Here is a 24,063-nt window from a genome sequence, read left to right on the forward strand (position 1 = left end):
CCTGCCATGCAAGAGGCTTCTTGATCTTGCAAGGAATGTCTGAGTGCCATGAAGAGTTGTAAGATCTGAGATCAACCAGGGCTGCTGTTCGTAAAGCTAAATCACATTTTCACCATCTGGGGTGGGTGGCACCAGATGACATGCTTATGGTGGTGCAGAAAAATAACATTTCCCAGCCAGGGGTAAAAGGGGTGGGGGAGGTACATGGTTACAGATCTGTCTCACACAAGAGGCTGAAATACAAAATAAATGTTGTGTCCTGGTAAAATGTTTGTTATCTACTATTGTTCATTTACTTGTAAACCAGAAATGGCAACTGCTTTCAGAAATACCAATAACATTCAGCAAATACAATTATTTGGAATTATGTGAATTGCATTAAATTAAATACATTTTCCCATGTTTTTGTTACAAAGTTTATAGTGAGAACAACATTTATTGAAATTGGCCCAGCACTGACCGAGAGCGCTGCAGCCAACAGCTGCAAAAAAAGGCTGCAATGTAACCACTAGGGGCATTTGCGCCCCGTCAATTTACATCTATTAAAAGTGCTTGTTTTTTGCCACTGATTGGCTAAGATTGTTGTAAGTCTGACAACATTATGTCAAAAAGCCCTACAGAGACAGACCTATAAGTCAAAGAGTAAAATCTTTTATGCTTTACCAGAAACAGCACTGAAATTGCAATTGCTAAACCCAGCACACTCCATTTAAATAATAATTTTATCATCATAAAACCAACTTCATTTATTGTTGACAGAAACTAAATACAACTCCCTGCTGTCTTGGTTTGTCTTTACACTGTTCCAAATATCATTAACTTTGCTTTGGTTGAAATAAACTCTCAATTGACCCTTTGCGATGTGAAAATATGCTCGCTCTATTAATGCTAAAATCATACCGTCAATATGCCGTATATATACCGTTTATTTGTTGGAGTCTGGTTGGTTAAGCAATGGCAATTTCACGGCTGTTTCTGGTCAAACAAAAGGATCTTACTCTTGGGATCCTTCCCATAATGTTGTTAGACACTCAGAATAGGAATCTGAGCCTGTCAGTAACAAAAGCAACCACTTTTAGGGACGTAGATACAGGGTGCACGTTGCCCTGAGTGGTTACATTGTCGTCTGTTTCATCATCGTCGGCTGGAGCTGTCTTGCTCAATACTGCACCAATTTCAAAAATTGCTGTTCCGATTAGTCACTTATACACTTGGGTATATAGGATCCATGTTTAAAAAAAAAATCTAAATAACCCTTTCTTAATAGGAACCAAAAATGCCATGTGCGAAATGAATCAGAATTTGTACATGCCAATGTTTCTTTAAAAGCTGGCTCAAAATATTCAAATGACACACCTGAATATTGTTAGGTTTTTAACTTGAAACATTATTCTGTATTACATCCTATGAGACAGATCTGACTCCATAGAGATCAGGTGGGGGCTGTGGTTGATCAGGTGAGGGGTGTATACCTGCACTGAGCCCCCGTGCCTGTCCGCTGCCAGGTGGGAGGTCAGATAGGAGGAGTTTGCTTGGCGTGTGGGCTGCACCTCCCATGCTCCTCGTCGATCTGAGACCGCTGTCTGCTCAGGAGTCGGGGGCGTCGGTGATGGGAGGGGAAGTGGGATTGGGGGGAGGTGCGATGGGAGAGGGTTGGGGTGGTGATGGAATAATTGCATTAGGAAAGATGGATGTGCGAGGCCAGGTACCATGCAAAGCAGCATGAGAAATGAAGAAGAAAAAAAATGTAACAAAATAAAAAAAGTGAATCAAAATCAAAGCAAGGCTTCAGCCAAAGAACTGAACCAGAAACTAATGAGCCTGAAGCCAAACGGAGGTAAGCTTTGGCCTCAATCTCATTACACTTAAATAACACAAATTAAACCTAAATCATTGAACAAGGTTTTAAAAATGTTTTAAGTATTTTTTTTCTGTGAAACAAGTCATTTGTTTGACTAGCTGTCCTTATAAATGTAATTAACAACAGTATTCAAAGTATTTATACAACAGTACAACAAAATGTAGAGAATATTCAGCTCACTGAAAAATGTCTGTAATTGGCAGAAACATTCAAATGACTTTATCCCCCCAAACCTTATATGGAGCCTTTGCACCATTGCTCTGAAACTAAAACATGTGCAAGGGTGAACTGTCGTCCCTGGGAGATGCAGGCCAGAAAACCACTAATAAAACACACCTGCACTGACAACCACAGCATATTTTCTGATGGTTTTTCAAAGAAATCAAATAATTCCTCCTTCACTATTCCACTTCAATGTAGTAAAGTATGTGTATGTTTCTAAAGAATTATCAGTTATCCTCATCCTTGTGGGCTGCTGTCAATCAGTGGAACTCATTTCAGTTTCCGGTCTGTAATATTTGTCATCTTCTTAAAAAAAAACAACAACAAAACAAATACTTAACACTCAATCCATCAAAAGAGATAATTAAAGATGAACTTATTGCAATTTTCTTAGTCAACATTTAAAGGTCAGACCTGCCGATTCTATTTCAATTTTTTTTCTTTAATGGAAAATTCAATTGTATGTTCACAATAAAAATTGACTGTTAAATATTTTTTACATTTTTGACAAATCTGCACTAGATTACATGACCTTCTCTCACTCAAACTCAAAATAAAAAGTGCTCCATATGTAATATGTAAATAAAATTGAACTAAAGATAAATTGGCAGAAGAGCCGATCACTACAATTACTCCGAGCATAATGCATGAGGAAATATTACAACTTCTCCCCAATGTGCTGTATAAGTCACTAAATGTGTCGCTAGCTGCCTTTTAGAAATAAAGTCACTAGGAGGGAATGAGAACAGGTTGCAGCAGCAGTTCTTGTCTGTGGTGCTGTGTGTGCGACGTGAACCACTGTGTGGCTACTGCATGTATGTTTCATCAGCATCGGATCGGTTATGTCTGAGACTGAGTGGACGGTCACCGGTTATGGTCATTAAAGCTTAAAATCAGCTGATTCCGGTCACCAGTTGATCAATTGGCGCATCTCTAGAAATAATAGCTTTCATAAAATCTTAAAAACTTAAAAGGCAGATTAGCTTTGATTGGTAATAATGACGAGGTCTTGATATAACTGAAGAATCCAGAGTTGTTCATAATGTTGTCTAACAGGTTCCCTTATTTGCAGGTCAAGTTTATTAAGGGTTAAACCGGAGATTAACGCTTTGTGGATATCTCTGCAAGCGGGGGGGATGGGTGTGTACCTTATATAAAAATGTCCGACTGTAATAAACAGTACGTACCTGATTTCTGATTGGTGGGTGCTGTGATGGCCGGTCTCTGTGAGGATGGCTCTCTCTCGTCACAGCAGAGGCTCCAGAGTCTATATGGACAGACCCCACTGGTGTGGGCTGAGAGGAATAATCATCGGTTAAATGCTGTGCAGTCGAGCAGCTTGCTAAAAGTCATTGGCCGACTTAAAATGCATCTGTCACTATGTGGGTCACTTACTATCTGCCTGCCAACCCAGTCGTAAGTGTAGTCAAAGGTGTATCCTTTTCGCTCAAACAGTTCAGTGAACAGAGTCCGCAGATATTCATAGTCAGGCTTTTCAAAGAAGTCCAACCGTCTCACATATCGCAGGTAGGTGGCCATCTCCTCTGAATTAAACAAATTTAAAGAATTAAATGATGTTTTACCCTTCAACATACAGTAGATACTATAATTCTAAACATGGAGTGGGCTGAAATTCTAAAACACCTTATTTGAAAAAGTCTTGTAAAAAAAGGTCAAATCACAGCCAATCTCTATGTAATGATTCAAAGCTTTAGAGTCTGATCTGTAAGTACATTACAGATAGATCACATCATCAGAATGAATACCTGGGAAGTTTTCACAGAGGACCTCGATGGGAGTGTTTCGTTTTGTGTCTCCAATTTTCTGGTATCGTTCTTTCAACGTGTCGGCCTTCAGGAGTATTAAAATAGAAAGATACATATGAAACGGTTCTGCAGTCTAACAAGCATCAATCAGAATTATATCAAAACACATTCTTAGATTGCAAATGTTATTTTTATGGCCTAGGAAAGTTTCATCAATATTTGTGTTCTCTAGTTTCTCAAAGCCAGAAACTAGAGAAGAGTCTCAATCTTGTGATGTTACAGGGTTTAAAGTCTGCAGCTGCCCAACAGACAATTAATGGGAGCCTGATTTCATGGACCCACAGGTTTGTTTTCTTATTCATCCCCAAATGAGCTTTATTCTGTCATAGTGTTGTAATTTCTAGAGTAAAAAAAATGTACCCAAACACTGAGAACATAGTCCTAGGTGCTGTCAATGTCCATTTTTCCATTTTTATTCCATTTGGGAGACATTTGTTTATTTTTAGTAACATTTTTGGACGACCTTGGACCATAGAGGTACAGGTATTAATTTTTTTTATTTTTATGATTTTATTTAACAATTATTAATTTTGAACATGGACATTGTTCCCCTTTAATATAAATCGTATATCTTTGTACTGACTGGTCAGAAAAAAATCTTAAATCCTGACTGTACAGTTCACTGGATTACACAAAGTGACCGTTAATATCTAAATCATACCATCACTACTTATTTCTCTTTGGCTGTAGCCATATTGTTTAATACTCAGTTAGGACTGAAGTGGAGAAGAAATCACTGATAACTGAAAACTTTATATTTACAATCTGTCACTAGTAATAATAACAAATATGGATGCAAAACTGCACATTAAACAATGATACTGATGTGATGATCAGATCATGATTTTAAGGTTGCAGACTGTCATGAAATCATGTCAGCCCCAAGATGCTATTTTATTAATGAATGTTTTTCTACATAGTATAAAAAAGGATGTTGTACCACTTCCATGTACTTGGCATACCTTCAGTCCTTGCCATGGTAGACTCCCACGCAGGAAATACATGAACATGTGGCCTAAGGCCTCCAGGTCGTCTCGCCGGCTTTGCTCTATATCAATGGATGTGACAACATTTCACTGAGAAACTTCAAGAATATAAGCATCAAACAACATTACATAATAAGAATGTCAGAACACTTCAGAACCAAAACAGAAACACAAACTTTGAAACTGATCTCACCTTTGCCTAAATGTGTATTGATGGACATATATCGGGCAGTGCCGGTCAAGCTCTTATGCTCCCTGTATGGAATGTGTTTTTTGGTCTCGGGATCGATGTACTCTTTGGCAAGACCAAAGTCGATGATGTGGATGATGTGTTCCTTTTTGTTCCCTTGTCGTCCGATGAGAAAGTTTTCAGGTTTTACATCTCTATAGATGAGGTTTTTAGAGTGCACGTACTCCATTCGAGAAATCTGGCGAAGAGGAATACAGCCGAGTCAGCAAAAAGGAACATAATCGCAAACCCATCCAGACTCAGCAAAACAGGAATCAAGATGTCAAAATTACTCAAAAGTGACATTTTAATGAAAGTTGACTGCTGCAATATGTCAGTCTTCTCATAAACATTGTGATACAGTATTGACTGAGGACTTGATGTCAGCATTATTACACATTAAACAACACGTAGATCCAACCAGGCAATCTGATCTGTAAACCACATATTTAGAACAGCAACACTGCAATTTCCCAAAAAATTTTTTTGAAAGGCTAAGCGCAACAAATATGGATTAAAGCATAATATTTCTTATTTGAAATCATCTCTATTGCTAGGTTGTTAGGTTCGGCCTACTTGCTGGAGTAGTAAACTAGGTTTCATGACACAGGAGTCTACTGACATGACTGATTTTTTCCAGTTATTAGTCAGACCCCATGTGTTTTTTTTCCCCCATGGAAACAAAGATAACACTAGCACTACACATTAACACGCAAGTCATTTCAGCTTGGAGACTTTAAGTGTAGGCCTGTAACAGTTTGTGTATTTGTGCCAAACTATCACTGTCTGGGGGTCACCTTTTGGTGCATGCAGCCACACACAGACTAAATGGTATGTATATTGATGCACTTAATGTAAAACCAAAGTTTATAAAATTTATAACATGTGCTTAGGTTAGCACAACAAATGGACTGGCGTGTGAGACAGTCACACTATGACAAGCACAAATGAGAAGGTGGAGCTGGAAGAGATGTGTGGGTTCCTGGCCAACTGCAACAGCAACGGAGAGAGTTACATAGTAAACGAGGACAATGTGCCTGTTGCTCCACCGTTGTAGGGTGTATGAACAGAAAACCAGGGTTTCCCACACATTCATTTATTTGTGCCTGCCAAAGTTAAAACATCTGCTAACATGTATTTATTTTATCAAAATAAAAAAACATGCCATCATGTATTGATTTTATCGGAATATATATACTATTTGGTTATTAACTGCACCTCTCGGAGCACAGCGCATACTCTGGGCACAGACAGAGCAGCAGACCACCAGGCACAGTGATGTGACACTTAACCGTTCATTGCACCAGGTCTGAAAGTTATACTTTCACGCTCTCTGCCACAGCTCCTCATCACATTCATTGTTCTGGTCAGCACTGACCGCGCCAAAAGATAAATTATCCACCCTGCAACTGCTGCTGAGGAAAAAAAAAGCTGAAAGAGTTCACCTGCGCTGCGTTTGTGGAAAACACTGCTAATGCACATTTGATAGCATCAACCAGATGTGCCAATCAGACAAACCACAGCCTTATCTGCTTTTAAACAGCCTTTAGAACAGTATAAAACAACTGGTGAAGCAATTATCATTTAGATTGTTATATAACCAAAGTGGAAGTAACCCTTACCTCCTAATGCAAAAAAGCTGCAACCTAAGTATTTTTACCTGTTAAGTGAAGAATCATTTAGAAAACAGTCAATTAATTTATGCTGATTGACCAATCATTAATTGACTAACTGCCTAAGCACTTTGCTGCACAGCTACCACAGTGATCAATTACTATCACACAACAAAAGCCTCTGTTGATGTTGAGCCAGAATTTCAAGCCACTGAGATGCAAAACCATCCTGCTGGGAATTAGGACTCTGAAAGTGCTAGCAATTAGGAATCAGAATGACAATATGTTTATGGATGTAAATCTTAACCAACTGCTCAGAGCAGTTTCCTGCCAGAAAGAGATTTGTAAGAACAGCTAAAACACAATGGGAACATAAGTAATGGTGTGAGTAATAAGATCCTGTACATGGGTTTGATCTTGTGGGATACTGAAACACTCTTTTCTTTAAGCTGATCAAAAAAAAAAAAAAAAAGAGCTTGTGTAGAAGTACAAGCTCACAGCACTTATTGTGGGATCGCTCACTTGTGCCAAAAAATAAAGAGGAAGACCTATGTGATAAACACAGAGGAGAGATTAGCTGCTTTAGCAACTCTCTGTTCTGCAACATCATGCTTATGTTGTGCTGTTTTGTAGGTTTCCTCAGAATTTGCAGGGGCTATCTGAATTACAGAGCAGTGCAGATTTTGTGCTGACAAAATGAAATGCTAGAAATTTTGAGATGTCTGAGGCACCAAAAACTCTGAGTAAAACCACCCTCTGAGCTGCTCAAACTTAATGAGATTCAGTGATGGCTTTGCTCTTTCTGACAGTCTACCTGACTCTGACCAACAGTACGTACAAACTGACAGATTGCTAATTTGCAGATTCGGCACTGGTGGGTACCAGTGCTCCAGGGCCCTCTGCAGGCAGGACTTAGTGTGAATAAAATAGTGTATAATTTGTCGGGCTGATTGCTGAAACACTGAAAAACAGCTATTTAAGTATCTTATTCAAGCAGTACAATATTTTATACTAGGCTTTTGGAGACATCCAGTATGCTAAACGAGTGTAAAAAATCGACTTAAATCGTCTAATTTCCCATTTTATGCATATTATACCAAATTTAGCTTTCCTTTGACATTTTAATTTGCCACTTCTTCTATTAGCTGGAAACACAACATGTGCTCCATCTTGGCATGAAAGTTTATTCTTAACCTTGAAAAAAATGTGACAGTTTTTTAAACTCTTGGTCCACTTCTTCCTAGTTCACACTACATGACTTACAAAGTTGTTAGATCACTGTACAGTTCACGCCATACAACGTTCTAACTTGTCATTGGGAGTCTTGATGTTGTCGTTTTCATACGACATGACTGATTGGCAACAAAGTGCAACAAATTACAAGATCTACCTTCCATCACCAAAAAACATATGCTCCATCTTGGAGTGTGTGTGTGTCCCTTTTTACCAATCTGTGTCTCCTCTTTAAATGTGGATGTGTTTGTGGGTCAGTGAACGCAGCCCTGGCAGAACTCTACATGAGTTATTTTCTTCCTCAGCAGCAGTTTGAGGAGTTTGAGTCGTGGGGTTGATAATTGATCTGGTGATCTGGTCATAGCTGATCAGAACACTTCAATGAGAGGAACAGCTGCTCCAGAGGTGAGAAATGCAGACTTTTAGACCCAGCATAATCAGCAGTTAAGTTTAACTTTGACTGCATCCGGTTTCAGCTGCTTCATCTGTGCCCAGAGTACGCGCTGTGCTTTGAGAGTGATATGCAATGAATAACCGAACTGTACATATATTTGGTGCTCCTGACGAAAGTCCAGATCCAAACATCAAAAGTCAAAATGTGGCACAGATGTTTTAATTTTGGCAGGCCCGCACAAGTAAAGAAATGTGTGGAAAACCTTGTACACCCTGCAAATCTGGCAACAACAGCTTTAATCTATACCGCAAATGCAACACATAAGTCTCATTCCCACTGCAGAAAAAAACACCTGCAAACATCTGGCTTTTTAATGCAATGTGAATGCGTACGATCGGCATTAACACCTGCGTCAAATGACTCTGCAGTAGACACAGGTTTTTTTTGCCTCCGGCTCCGATCAGCACTGATGGGAATACAACACCCAGGTGAACGTGCTGATTTCAGCTCTTTAACCTGTGAGATGCAATGACGCACTGTCACTAATTACCCTCCATCTTCTCCTAATTAGCACTAAAACACCATTTCAAGTTAGTATGCACTAAGTTTAAAATAGAGACTGAATAAGTAAGAGAGTAAAATCACTGAGATGTTTTTAAAGACTTCTGTTCCTGCTGCTGTCTACTTATTCTTTGTCAGACACTGACACAGACAGACAGACAGACAGACAGACAGACAGACAGACACACACACACACACACACACACACACACACACACACACACACACACACACAGACACAGACACAGACACACACAAAAGCTGACAGAAAGGCAGACTCATGCGGTGTGTTCACTGGCAGTGGGAATGCAGTATTTTGCGGGTTTACATGTGTTTTAAAACCTCGCTTGTTGCACTTATTCTGGTGGGAAAGCTCCCCCTCCCCCTAAGGTGTTCCCTCCCACAACCACTCTCATCGGCTGTGGCTCCCCAACAGGTCCAGATATTAAGCCTGCTAAATATCTGGGGAGCATCTGCAATGCATCAGCAAACCTTTGGGCTTATGTCCTGAACAGTTCACACATACTGCTTAAGCGCCACTTTACAAGAGCTGAGCTGATGATTTGCCTCTGATCTGGGGCTTTTGTCAAGGAGCTCCGAAAACTGTCGCACAGTGGAAAATCAAAGTTGTGTAATGTGAACTAGGTATCACTAGATTTTTCCAGAGCTTTTAATCATATTGTCACCTGAGTAAACACCATCTGCTGAGAAAAATTTGTTTGAAAGCTCCCGCAAATATCTGGACAGTAGACTAGGTGTTTAGATTTTTTTGTCGCAGTTCCTCCATCTGTTTCACATTAGAACCTATCAAGTGATTCAGGGGGCAGAATCCTTTCAAAACCCTGGGGTGCTTTTACTGTGAAACATATGCTGGAGCAGGAAGTGTTTCATCAGTCACAATAAGTTAGTAGAAGCTATTTTTAAAACAACTGAATGGATCATATAAAGCTTTGAACTCACCAGCTGAATGGCTATCATTAAGACGGTCTTCAGCGAAAAGGTCCTGTCACAAAGGTCAAAGAGGTCCTCTAGACTCGGGCCCAGCAGCTCCAGAACCATGGCGTTGTATTTCCCACAGGGCCCAAAGTAAAACACCTGGGGCACTCCTTCAGCTGAAAACACAGGAAGAAAGAAATTAGATTTAAAAAAGAAGAAGATTCAAGTCCAGTGGACACATCTGTACTTGTAATCACATTTGTCAGTTATCACACAAGTCTTTTTTGTTTAACCCTTTGAAGCTTGGATTGACATCAGTTTTTCTGCAATAAGCAATTTGACCATTTTAAACCTGAGCAAATTGGTTTCGAAAACATGGGGGAAAAAGCAATGGCCCATTTGTAAGAAATGCCTTGCAAATTGCAAGAAATTAGTAAAATATTAAATATTGTGATGTGTACGGCTTACATACATATATATTTTACACACCTACATAATCAACATACTATACATACTTTATTTTAAATATTTAACTGTCCTTATTGTTCACTCTTACTGATTTTCTATTTTCTATTTTTATGTACCTGTGCTGGTTCTTACTTCTACTTGTGATAATTCTCTATGCTGGCATCAGAGTGACTGTAATGGACCATAATTTCCCCCAGGGGATCAATAAAGTATTTCTGAATCTAAAAAGGTGAAAAGAAAATTACCTACAATTTTTACGTATAAAATTATGTCTTATAAAAAATATAAAATAAATGCATGTATTTTTTTTCATTTTCACAACGTTTTAGGTCATTTTCTTGTTTGTTTGTTTTTACTTTTAATCGTTTATCTTGTTTTCAGGGGGTTTTTTTTGTAACTTTTTGGGCTAATTTTTGAGTCATATCTTGCGTTGCTCATTGCTTTATTCTCATGTTTTTGAAAGAAATCAAACTAATTTGCTCAGGTTTCAAAGCGTTAAATATGCATTCACAAATGAAGGTATGCAAGCTCATTAATTATAGCTTAGATAGTAAATAACTGTTGGAGGCAAAGCAAATACCAGTTAGTTGATGACAAAAAGTAGAGCATGCCTTCAATGTTTTGAGTTTTATATACTCATGGGAATTCAGAGAGCATTTGGGTGGCATAAGTGTTTATTATCCCTGTCTCTTTTGACTAATGATATTTCTAAGTTGGGTCCAAGGTGAACCATAAGAGGCCTCAGACCAGTCAGATAGGAGAAGGGGCACCGCAAGGTTACCAAGTACAGAGAGCAGAGAAAGCTGTAAGGTAAATATTAACCCTAAAGTAAAATACAGCACAGCGCCTGCAAATAAAACTGTGTCACTCCTCTAATGCAGTCTGAAAACTAATCTTTTCACCGCCTCATATCACATCCTCCCTACTGAATCATATCCTCTCTGCTCTACTCACTCTAATTGCTCCAAAATCCCTTCCATCTGTCACCTTGGCTCTTATTTTACTTCTTGTCACAGTGCAGTTTAGTGTTGTGTGGTCGGTCCAATGCAACAGTAATTACAGTATAGGCCAACGCTCTTACACTCCTTCGCATGGGTTATTTGTAACACGTCCAATCTGAAAATTAAAGCACCTTGTGCTGTTAAACTTCTAGGAAAGTGTGTGAGCTTAAAGCCTAAAATTGTATTGTAATGGGACGGCAGGGTGTGAATGGTTTTAACTTTTCCTTTATTCCTGCGGTTTTAATGACATTATCTAAAAAGCACACAAAGGGGATTTCTAAATGGATAACAAAGGCTTCACTATCTTACAGTCAAAGTATGAAATTCTAATTAATCTTATCTAATGTTTTTGCGCATACAACTCCTATTCATTTATAATTATTTGCAATTGCTGATATCTGTATTCTTTGTCGTCTTCCTGACCACATCCTGAACTTCAGTTTCAAAGAACAGGAAATCAGGTCAAACTGTTAATTGCCTTCAGGGAGGAAGCATGATTCAAAGTTTGCCCCTGCTTGCTGCTAGTCAGAGTCCCATTAAAAAAAGAGGGTCCCTCAAGAAACTTCAAAGAAATGTCGGCGCTTCAATCATACAGACCTTGCTTTATCAGACATGCTTAAGCTGCATTCAGTCCTTGGAAATATTATAATTGCATAGAAGTTAAAAGAAGTAGGGACGTCCTGATTGCTTTTCATGTCCCCGGTTCTAAAGTCCTTTAATACATTGAGTATCTGCAGATTCTGACATGAAGAAGCTCTTTGGGAGATACTATTATTGGTTACACAGTTGCTTTGTTTGTTTTGTGTTTACACTTGTGCATGTGTATGAGCAATATATCTATATAAGTGATATGTATATTATCTATGTATATTTAGAAATAAAAATACATTGCCATTGTTCCTCACCTCTAAATGGATGATTCATTGTAATAAAAGATTTAAATCTCGACTGATTTTTGGCCACTTAACAAGCTGTAAACACAACCTTTACATATTATTCCCCTTTTATAGCTGACCTGGTGAATATGTTAGCAAACGGTTGTGCACACACTGTTTTAAGGCTGATATATAGTTGTGTGTAGACTCTTAGCAGAGCCTAAAGATTAGCAGATTTATTAAATCAATAAGCCGCCGCCCATAAAATTAAAACATTGAGCTAATGTTGAGGACATTATGAGGCTATGGAGAAACGCAAATTTGAAAAAATAATATTTCTTCATGAGCAACACCTTTCACATTACACATTATCTTCTGAACTGTTGTTAAAATAAAAATGTTGATTGGTGCAGCTTTGAGACTACATTTATAATTCTCTTCAGAACTCTCTGTTGACCAGATTTGGTACATTTGGCTCTTATCCTCATAACTGTCATCATTCACTCACCTCATAGCTTAAAGAAGATTTTTTCTTCTGCACACAGGTAAACAAGTCAGACAAACTACCAGCTCAAAATATATTGATTCTATGCTCAGTTAATTCATGTTCTGCTTGCCATAAAGTAGACAGATCTAAGATGTAAGTCGGCAAAACACCTCTCTGTGAATGGACCAAATAGCAACCATAAACTTAATATTATGCTCAAGTAATTTGCAAAAGACTAATAATCACAAAGCTATATTATAATCCTGATGTAGTGCATTAACATATTCATCCTGAGCATGCTGCTGAGGACATTTGGACTCACCAGCTGGGTAATGGGAAATACACTGCAGCATGAAAGGTGGCATAAAATGCTGTCAGCTAGCATATGGGCATGTAGGAGTCATGCTGTGCTCCATCTTGTGTTTCTGGACACCATTATACAGTTCTGTGGGTTGCTAATTGTACCATAGGAATGAGTGCCTTGAAACCCCGGGTGCCTGTGGGAGGCCTAAAAATGTGTCAGATTGGAGATGTGCTGTAAATAAGTGGATAAACGTCGTTCAATTGAAAACAAGCTTTTGGTTGGTTGGTCAAGCTTTTTACAAGCAAAGGGAGCTGGGGAACGCAGAGCCATCATTATGTATAGCAAAGACATCGAATCTGTGTGTCCTGTACTGTAAAGTATACTCTAATTGTACAGAAAGACTCAAACTTTAATGGAGGCTACCATTTTTGTAGGTACCACTTTTGACTTCTCTCATCTAATTTTCTTTAAAATAATGAGAGCAATGCCTGGGTGTAGTTCTGACTCGGTCTTCAAGACATTTCTTCAGTGTTTAAAGTAAATGAATGGCATGAGGTCTAGGCAAACAAAGACAGTCGTTTAAACAAAATATGTTCACGGACAGAATGCATCATTGAGTAAATACACAGAAGAGCACTAGATTAAAACTAGAGATACAGAGTTAAGGTTGTATTCCTCCCTAAAGTTGCAGTTACAGTATAAATCCATGTCTGTCCAGACTCATATGTGGCTACGACAGTTGACAGCACTTCAAATCAGGGCTGGGCAATATGGGCTGAAAATTATATTGCAATATTTTTAGGCTATATCTCGATACACAACATCTAAATATTTTTAAATCTCCTCAAAAGCACTTCGAACATTACATCTTTTTTTTCCTTTTTTAACCATTTCTCTCTTTGATGTGGTAATACCGTAGGAATGACTTGATACTGAAAAATATTAACACAATTACATTTATAATCAATAATCATTAGTAATGTAGATATAACGACTGAGTGGGTAAAGGCAAGTGTTAAAACAATGAGAACTGTCTGATAAGTTAAGAAAAGTACAAAATTCCACTGTAATGGAACATTTAAATCAGGGAAAAACACCCTTTATTCCTCATCTATAACAATATCCAAAGTCTACAACAATATATAGTCTCATATCTCCACACCATATAATATCTTTATATTGCCCTGTCCTACTTCAAATATACTACCTTATGTTGCTGCAAACACGCAACATATTCAAAAACATTGATGCTTCACACACATCTTAAGCCCAACAGCACAAAAGATCTATGCAATCAGCTCAGTTTCAAGATGGACACCAAAGATAAGTGTCACCAATTCAAAATCTGATCGTCTCCACTTCTATTCCTGAGATATGATCTAGAGTAATGACCAGAAAAGTGTTTCTGCAGAACATCATGATGTCACAGTGAAGTTCACTTCTGTATGTTTAGATATAAAGTGTCATCAAATCATCATTTTATTTTATTTGACATTTGTGTGAAATTTCAGAATAGTTTATGTATAAATTCTTGAGTTATAGCCAAAAAATTAATCATTTTATCATCGAGTCCAAGTAGATGTTTGTGCCAAATCTTAAGAAATTCCCTGAAGACGTTCTAGAAATCTTCCCAAAATTGAGACAGATTCAAGGTCAGCGTGACTTTGACTTTTGACCTATGACAAACAAAATCTAACCAGTTCATCTCTGTGTCCAAGTGGAGGTTTGTGCCAAATTTGGAATAATTCCCTCAAAGTGTTTTTGAGATATCACACGTTCACAAGAATTGGATGGACGGACGAACAGCCCAAAAACAGAAAGCCTCCAGCTATGGCTATTGCCAACGCAGAGGCACAACAAAAGGTTAATTGACCTCAATTAAAGCAATATGTTGCAGGTAACATACACCTACCAAGTTTGCTGATTCGTTAATTTTTGAACTTCAATATTTTGTTCATGCTAGCGATGATGTCTGCTCAGACCTTACAGACTACCACTACATTCTCCACAGCAATAACAATATTTGAGTGAATTATCCTCACTAATATAAATGCTAAGTATATACCATGTAGTTGTGTTAAGTATTAAAATACAGATACTGGATCAAGATATATTACATTAACTTAAATCATTACGCAGAGCAGCAAGTCTGTGATCAGAATAGAATTCAACATCAGCACAAAAATTTTAACTACAAAGATTTTATGCAGACAAATGTGTCAGTTCTGTCAGCTAGTGAGTAAAACGGCCCGCCCTGTGTGAAAGGATTAAAGACTACATTTTCCTATGCATTACTGTAATCTAATAGAGGTGCTGGCTGCAGTCCTTTGCAACAAAAGCGGGAATAAGATGAATGTGTGACGGATGAATATGACTGGTTCTGAGCCCGACTGAAAGGCAGTCGCCCGGATCTCCCTGCACACGACTTTCTATGCGTGCAATTTTTCAACCAGCTGTCAAAGAGCAGATCTTTCTCTGAACTCTGATGAGAGCAGTCCAGTGCTTGGAAGTTTTATTTTGACATCTGATAATAGCTATTCTGTTATCAATAAATAATCCAATGCTTTGTCACTGAAGGTTGTAGAAATTCTCCCAGAGTCTGTTTTTACCCATTTCTTTAATTTCTTTTAAAGCAATAATTTCTAGACCTTTTTATGTTGAATATTATAGGATGCTTAATGCCAGACAAAAATGTTAAAAAAAAAAAAAAAAAAGGTTAAAAACGGTAATTTCATAAGGCATATCAGCAAAATCAAGTGCATTTTTTTAAATAAAGGAAGAAAACATCACAGAAATAATTGAGATCACTGTGTGGTTCCTGTCTGTGTGGAGTTTGCATGTTCTCCTCGTGCCTGTGTGGGTTTCCTCCCACAGTGCAACAAAACGCAGGTTAGGTGAATTCGTGACTCTAAATTAAGCTGTAGGTGTCAGTGAGAATGTGTTTCTTTTACTATATACGTATGTGTATCTCAGCTCAGTGATTGGCTGCTCACCTGTCCAGGGTGTACCCAACTATTAACCCACTGTGTGCTGACATCAATTCCAGCCCCCCACGACAGGATAAGCAGTTTAGAGATCAATGGATGGATGCTTTTTTTCACATTGTAAATTTATGACAGGTAAGTGCAAAGATTGTGTAACGGGAGTGGAAACAGACAACCTCTGTTGGTTCTGCATCTTGCGAAATACAGCCATCTTCTGATTCACATCAAGTTTCGTGCACTGTGCTGATCCAATTCTGATCGCATGATGCCTGCATGGTTACATTTCTGACAGACACATTTACTGGCTTGCTTCAGTTTGCTTTGTAAATTGCACTGCAAAACGGTGTCAGCAAGCAGCCGAAAGGGTTGTTCTACTTGGAACCAAAAGCGAAAAGAAATCACTTGTAATTAGACTGTAGCTCTACTCTGATTTACAGCTACAGGAAAATTCAGTTTTGTCTTTGATTTTAAAGTGTCCATGCACGTTCATGTTTTCTGAATTTTGAAGACTTACAGAAGAAATTAATTTACCCAGTACTCAAAAAACATTGGCTGCATGGCAATTAAATTGTGAATTATTAAACTTCAGAGTAAAAGTACATGTTTCAGAATTAACAAAATTACCAGTATGACCCTAACTTTACGTTATGCATAAACAAATGTGTCCCTCAGTAACCTGTATAACTGTAACATGTAAACGTACATGACAGATGAATATGATGTGATTATGATGTGTCATGATGATGTGGTTGCAGCCAAAATGAGCGGAAATATATTAAACATTTTTGTCAAGTCTCAGATTACAGAGATTATATTCTTGTTAAAGGACCATCAAATAAAAGGGGAACCCCCCCCCCCCCAATCAAAAATATATATTTTTCTACTTACTTGTGGTGCTATTTATCAATCTAGGATCTTTTGGTGTGAGCTGCCGAGTGTTGAAGATATTAGCCATAGAGATATCTGCCCTCTCTCCAGTGTAATGGAAGTAGATGGCACTTGTCTTGTGGTGCTCGAAGCACAATTTCTCTTTCCAGAAATCATGACCCGGTGAGCAGTTTCATGTGGGTATTATTTTCTCTCTACTGAACTACAGTCAGCAATCAGATCACAGTGCAAAGGGAAACGTGCATCTTCTTATAGATGAGAGGCTAACTACAGCGCGAGATTTAAAAATCATTAATGTCCTCTTCGGCTGAGCTGTAAGGTTAGCTAGCTCAGTGGTGCTAGGTGAGTTAACAGCGGATGTACACTTCCTTCTGTGCAGTAATAAGGTTTGCAGGTGTACTTTGGCAGAAAGAAAATAGTTTAAACATGAAACTGCTTAAAACACGGTCTGTGCATAATCTTAAGTAACCGGGTCATGATATATGAAAAGAGACATTATTGTTAAGTTTTCAATTTTTTATTTAATTTTTATATTTTTTGGTGCTTTGAGCAACACAAGCTGTCTAGTTTAGGGATGCACACTAACATCAGCTCGTCTGTATCCGCATTTATTAGCTTGAAAATGAAATATTGGAATAGGCCAACATGCTGTTTTCTGCAGATATCCCAAACTGATATATATTTATTTCATTGACAAAGTGAAAATGTACATACCATCAACTTTAAGTTGAAGTAGTTCTATTATTTTGCACAATGAACATGACATACATTGAAAAGCATTGTATTTCATGTCTCAATCTGCTGGCGGGCCATCACGATAAAAGTTTTTATAATATGATGTTAACTCCACAACAGAAGAAACATGATGATCACTAAGATTAGGTGGGATAAAATATCAGCATATTGGATATTGGCAAAAAATCCAATATCATGCATCCCTAATCTATTTCCATTATATCTGAGAGAGGACAGACATTTCTACAGCCAGTATATCCGGCACTCTGCGACTCACACTAAAGCATCTTAGACTGATAAACAGCACTACAGGTAAGAGGAAGAATTTGTATTTTTAATTTTGGAATGAATTTTCAAATACTTAAATTAATTCAAATGCTAAAAGCAACTTGATACTGTATTTACATCTCTGTTGATGCAGTTGTTTTCATTTTTTAAGCTTTTTCTTCACCACTGATAGACTAAAAGGTTTTAACATTTAAAACACTGCTCTGTAGTTTCAGTGCCCTGTTTTTTCACTTAAAGCTAATCCGTGCACTGAGAGAATTTCTTTTCTTAACAAAGATCCATGTGTTCGCATTAGTGGGAACAGACATCCAGGATAAGACCTCCGGCCTTTCCTTTACATGTTTGTAAAATCTGGTAAGCTGTGTCACTGTGGGAAATGTTTACTCCTCGGGACTGCAACGGCCACAGGGCTGGTGTAGTGTTTCACGATGAGCTCTGACTGCCAATGCCTTTAACAGCTCAATAGTGTCCACCCACCCTTGAAAAAAAAAAAAAAAAACTCTTGATCTTCAAAACCATCTTGTCCTCGGCACAATAATGCCTCGCAGTCTGCCGTTTTGTAAAAAACCAAAGCAGCGATAAAACCGTTATCAACTGCACTGATAAGTATCCTCACATCATATCTGGAAAGAGATGCATGATGCCTAATTGAATCATCCTCATTAATATCCATTGACAGTTGGTTATGCACCAGATACAACACCTGATTGAGCATCCGAGTCAAACCACATTAATTCATAAAGACCCTGTCGCACAGACACTGTGACAACCACATTGGCTGGGAGGAATGTGGCACAGCACACAGCCAAGAAGAAATGAGGTCACGTTATCCCATCTGGAGGAGAGGACAGAGGCAGGTTAGTACTAAGAGAGGCAGACCCGCTCTCTAAATATTTAATGAGTTTCCGCACAGTTGGCCTTTTGCAGCCCTTGCCTTTGCAAAACAATAGCCATTATATTCCCAGTCTGGTTATCATATATGCACGTAGAGCTCCAAAAACCACATCAAGGACCATACATTACAAAAACGAGGCTTCTATTTTCCATGACAAACTGTGACTGAGACCATCCTTTAACTGTGTTTTAACGGTTTTGTAAAAAAAAAATCTTAATTAATAAATCTAAAAGCAGCATTATCCAAGTTATCTCGTATCAATCTCTTGCTCCAGTTTAGGCGTGTTCTTGGGACTACTGGCTCAATATATACATTATAATTTTAACCATTCTACCAGAAGAGCAACAAACTACTAAAAAAGATTTTTCTATTGTTCCATTGTTACTAGTGTTCCCACCCATTTCCTCTCGGACCAAGACTAAAAAAGTTTGCCCTTCATTTATTTCTCTGTTGTAGTCATTTAATCCTCACAAGATCCTTGTCAGTGGTTGCTGCAACAAGGATGCGTCAGCAGACCTTGACTAATCTTTTATGACAAACTGACAAATCCTCAGGGGAACACAGTTAAAGGAAGAGAAGTCGTGAAGAAACAATTATTGTATTGTGTTTCATTCTGAACACAGAATAATAAAGTGTAAAGGGCACAAATCTGGAAAAAAGAATATGAGGATCTGGAGAAAGACAAACAGTGTTATGTCAGACATTGGACTGTAAGTGTTGACATCACTACGTAACACCATGAACAAGACAGTGTAGTGTAACTTTTGACACTGGCAATTATGTGTAAACAAAGCAAAATAAATAACTTAACTTAACTTATATATTTTTTGCCTAGTCTTATCTGTTTTACTATGTAGCTAGTGTCTGGCTTAGTTCATTTTGTTCTCTCTGTATTTAACTGTACTGTCACTCTACTTATTGTAAAGTACTTTGTAACTGTGTTTTGAAATGTGCTATATAAATAAAGTTTATTTGTTGTTGTTGTTGTTAATATTATTATTATTATTTTTTAGCTTGCCGATAATATATGTCTCAGGAAAAAAACTTGGGTTACAGTGCCAGTGTCGGTGTCATTTGGGCTTGACTAGACAGAATTAAAAAAGAGGGCATTTCACTTAGCATATTCTTAGCTCCTTTCCACACACAGTTAACCCAGGGTTCATTTAAACCCAAGGCTATATGATCCACACTGCACTTCTACAAGCCCTAGGTGAAATGTCAGTTGGATCATGTGACCAATGTTTACATTCTACAATGAAACAATAACTCTTTAACAGCAAGCAGCAAAGTTAAAAGCAGAGAAAGTAAAGACTGAAAAGAAGACATCTTGTGTTCTATCTCTTTAAGAAATTGCAAACAGAGAAGATTTGTCTAATGGGTGTGATGCCTCACAAAGTAACACCAACTGTGACAGTAAATAATTTTTCTTCTTCTCCTAACCAACACTTTTAAGTTGGCTGGCTTGCAAGGTAGCGCCAGTTCAGTTGTTTCCTGAATGCGACTGTAATCAATATTTTTATGAGATGGGTCAAATGACTGTGTAATGTCAAGGGGTCACTCAAAGTAACATATCTATACAGAACCATCACCCAACTCTGCAGCTCCTCCTTTTAGCATCTTTCAATGCATTGTTTTGGTTTTCCAGCCCACAACTTTATTGTTTTTGTTCACCCTCTCCGCTCTCATCATTATTGTTATAAGCCGGAGTTGGCAGCTGTTTTCAATAAAAAGGCTGACATGCCACCTGCCAAGCACCACCCTGCACCCTTTGGAAATGCAATAGGAATACACACAAGAGACTTTTAGTTTCCTTCCTGAAAGAAAGCCTCTCTGCGTGGCTCCATAGCTCCTGGAACATTTTGGTTGCAAAAAAGGATGAAGTTAACAACTAGATGGTGAATGTAGTGAAACATTTAGTGCCAGATAAATCCCTCAAGAGTCTGTCTAACTGGAAAGGCAACCAGATTTGGAGAACTTCTGTCTATAAGGGCCAACGCTGAAATCTTCAGACAAATTTAAGGAATGGCAAGAAGCTCAGTTGTTTATGGTCAAATTACAAACTGTCTATGTAAACAAAACACTGCGATTTTTGCAGCAGACTTTTTGCATCATGTCTTGCCTCCTGCATTCTCTATCTAGGCGCCACCCATAGGTTGTCTAAACCAAACAGAGTAGGTGAGAACACATCTGACACATACAATCTCCTGTTGTGTCCCGACAACTCCCGACAATTTCAAGCCCTGAGTCTTCGCACATTGTCCTGAGTTCATATAAAAAAATAGCTGAAGTGACTGTTAATGTTGCTTTATTACTGCTGGATGTGCTAACAGGTTTGCCATGTCCACCTAATAAGGTGTAAATATGTCAGTGTTGCATTTTTGACAGCTTTTTTCCACTGCCAGCAAGTGTCCAAAATTTAGTGGGTTTTTTTTGTTTTGTTTTGTTTTAAAGGACGTTTTATTGCATCAAATAATTGCCCATATTTCAAAAGCCGCTTACTCGTACACTATTTATACAGATTCATATTCACACCCAGACTTCCTCCAAACAGACACACACTGAGCCAGTGTGACAAACGGACTGTTTAAGTTATTAATAACTCATTTAGACCTGGAGAATAGACACATATGCGTTAAGTCTACTGCAGACAGGAAACCAGTGACTTTGCAGACAAACAGCACTGAACATATGTTACATCCTCAAATGTAGTGTGCAAGACTTCCTGCATATTCTGCCCAGAAAAAAAACAAGGAAGTCTCTTCAGTGGATCAGAAAAAAAACAAGTTGCTGCATCTGTTTTGTGGGTGTATAAGATGTTTTATGTCAACACATTTTATATTGAATTGCCTCCTGGTTAAATCTATTGTCAAGAAGGGTCACTGTTCAACACGCTCTAATATGCGCACAGTCATTCGCACTCACATGTCCACAAAGTCGCTGAGATTAAAATAAGTCGCTGACCCAGCTTAATATCAATATGTAACCTGAGCGGAGTAATCACTTGTTGTGGAAATGATGCAATCTTCTGATCTGATCTCCCAAAACAGTGAAATCAATGTCATGCAGTCACATAAAAACACAAGGAGATGCAGACCCGTGTGTGACCTTACCTGTAGTTCCCAGCGTTTTGTAGAACCGGTACTCTAAATGCAACTGTGGTGCCCTCGATTTTACTGGTTCCTGCACAGTGAAAACACCCAAACCAGTACTAAGTTAATGACAAGAACCTCATAAACTGACATGAGACAGGGAAAAGACAAAAAACAAACACCTTAAGCAGAATTTAACATGTGTGTTAAATCAGTTAAGAAAAACAATGAATGCTATTCTTTGAAAGTATAGTACGCAGAAATTGTCGGTTACTGTTTGCAAACCTTATTGCCAATGAAAGTAAAAGCCACCCCCCAATTTATTCTTGTTTTGGAAGCATAGACTGTATAAATAATGGAAACAGCTAAAGTGACATCACCCACTGGTTTGCGGACTGCCATTTAGAAGATGGATGTATTAAGAAAACCTGGATACAGCCATGGAGGCAGGACCCTGTTCTTTCCTATGAGAGTGGCTCAGTAGCAAAATGAAGCATGAAGCAAAACATGCTCAATTTCTGCAGTACGAAAGTACCCAAATCTTCCACATTACTTGGCCCATAGAGTATGTGCACAGTGCCTGAGCGGGAAACTTCCACCAGTGGAGCAACTGACTTCCCGTTTAGTGCTTCACTAGCTTGACTGGTAATCAAAAACTTTAATTTTGTAACATACTTTCGAATGCATGCTGCTTATGATAAAGTCCGGACCTCACCTGCATGCTGTGACCAGGAACATTCCAATCAAAGCACAATAAGGGCAAAATAAGAAAATACTGACAGAGGTCAAAGACTTTGCAAATAAATAAACCGCAGCACACTTCTAAATGTTCATAAACGATGATTGTGAGGTATTACTTTTGTACGAGTCAATAAAATGTTTTGGGTTTTTTTTAAGGAAATCCTGCACAGTATACCATTCAGATTTTGTTTTCATGAAATGCAAATAAGGTCACATACAAACATGCCATGTAATAATGATAACAGAATTTGGGATGAACTAGGAAAACCCATTATGACACACTCATGATTCTACCCAATGAACTGGCACTAGCAGCACAAACAATGTCAGTGTCAGTTTTTGCACAAACAACGCAAGCAGCTCTTTTCTCTACCAACATGTTTAAAACAACAATTACTTCCTGTCACCTGGGATCAAAAACATGTCCGTAATCTTTGTCCTCCTCCAAAAACTCTGTTAGAGCAAATGACAAACTCCTCCAGTATCTGACTCATCCTAAAACCTGACCATCAGTCTCCAGTTTGCAGGTTTTGTCTTTGCCCAAAGTTACCAAAATATCCCATTTAGTGTGGGACACAGAATAAAAAATAGAAACTGTTCTACAGTAAATCTAAGTGCAATGTTACCTGGAAAAGTCACCTGTAAAACCATTTTGTGATAAAAGTGACCTGCGTATAATCTAAAGATACAATGTGCCCAATAGTGCCTCAGATTTGTTTAATTTCTTCCTAATTCACTGATGTTTTAAGTTTCTCGATACATTTAAGTGGACCATTTCTCAGTTACATCAGTGTCAGAACACCATACAGCAGTGTAAGAAGCTGGAAGTGATTTGGCTCTGTAACCTTAGTACTACTGTATCTACTGTACTTACTACTCTCTCGTGAGCAATAATAAAAGCATGAATCAGGAGTCATGATTCCCGGTCCAGCAGCCACTGGAAAGACTCACTTCACCAAGCATTTACACCTCCTTCACATTTTTCTCAAAGACCAGAATAGTCCAGTATAACAACGACCCCACTGTGTCGCCTGAGTGCAACCTCATATTTCTGGAAATCAAGTGCAAATGCAATCTCGACAGCCATGCAATTTGTGTCTAATTGAAGTTTAATAACAGCTTCCCAGTCTGAGCTCAGCACTGACATCATGTAATTTTCATAACACTTTAGATGCATCACTAAAATCAAGTGATTCATAATGCATCATTGTAACTGTATGCATCATTTTGCAAAGGATTCTTATATCTGCAGAGGTGAGGAATCAAGCAGAGGAAGAAAAGTGTGCACTTACCAGTTTAATAGCTACATACTCGTTGGTGTAGAGATTTTTACCTGAAATAAGACGGGAAAGATGGCTTTTAAAATAAAGTACACCACTTAAGTCTTTAAAAGAGGTTCACCGGGGAATAGGCAACTCTGTAAGTGATTGTGTCTGATTGAGTGAAG

At 38.2% G+C, this 24,063-nt stretch overlaps 1 protein-coding gene across 3 annotated transcripts in view; it reads right to left on the reverse strand.

The window, feature by feature from the left end:
• Positions 1-24,063, reverse strand: part of csnk1g1 (casein kinase 1, gamma 1) — a 51,323-nt gene that overhangs the window by 15,488 nt on the left and 11,772 nt on the right. For 2 of the 3 annotated variants that reach the window (XM_042491217.1, XM_042491208.1), the window contains exons 3-10: positions 23,909-23,949; positions 21,897-21,966; positions 9,886-10,037; positions 5,089-5,323; positions 4,872-4,957; positions 3,850-3,934; positions 3,479-3,627; positions 3,271-3,378 (exon numbers count right to left, since the gene is read on the reverse strand). In XM_042491217.1, coding sequence (XP_042347151.1) covers positions 3,271-3,378; positions 3,479-3,627; positions 3,850-3,934; positions 4,872-4,957; positions 5,089-5,323; positions 9,886-10,037; positions 21,897-21,966; positions 23,909-23,949 — 926 coding nt within the window. Of the gene's footprint in view, positions 1-1,472; positions 1,584-3,270; positions 3,379-3,478; positions 3,628-3,849; positions 3,935-4,871; positions 4,958-5,088; positions 5,324-9,885; positions 10,038-21,896; positions 21,967-23,908; positions 23,950-24,063 lie in introns of all 3 variants that reach the window. The other variant, XM_042491199.1, reaches the window with a different exon arrangement.

The sequence above is a fragment of the Plectropomus leopardus genome, chromosome 1 (assembly GCF_008729295.1).
Source record: "Plectropomus leopardus isolate mb chromosome 1, YSFRI_Pleo_2.0, whole genome shotgun sequence".
In the NCBI taxonomy this organism is placed as follows: Eukaryota; Metazoa; Chordata; class Actinopteri; order Perciformes; family Serranidae; genus Plectropomus; species Plectropomus leopardus.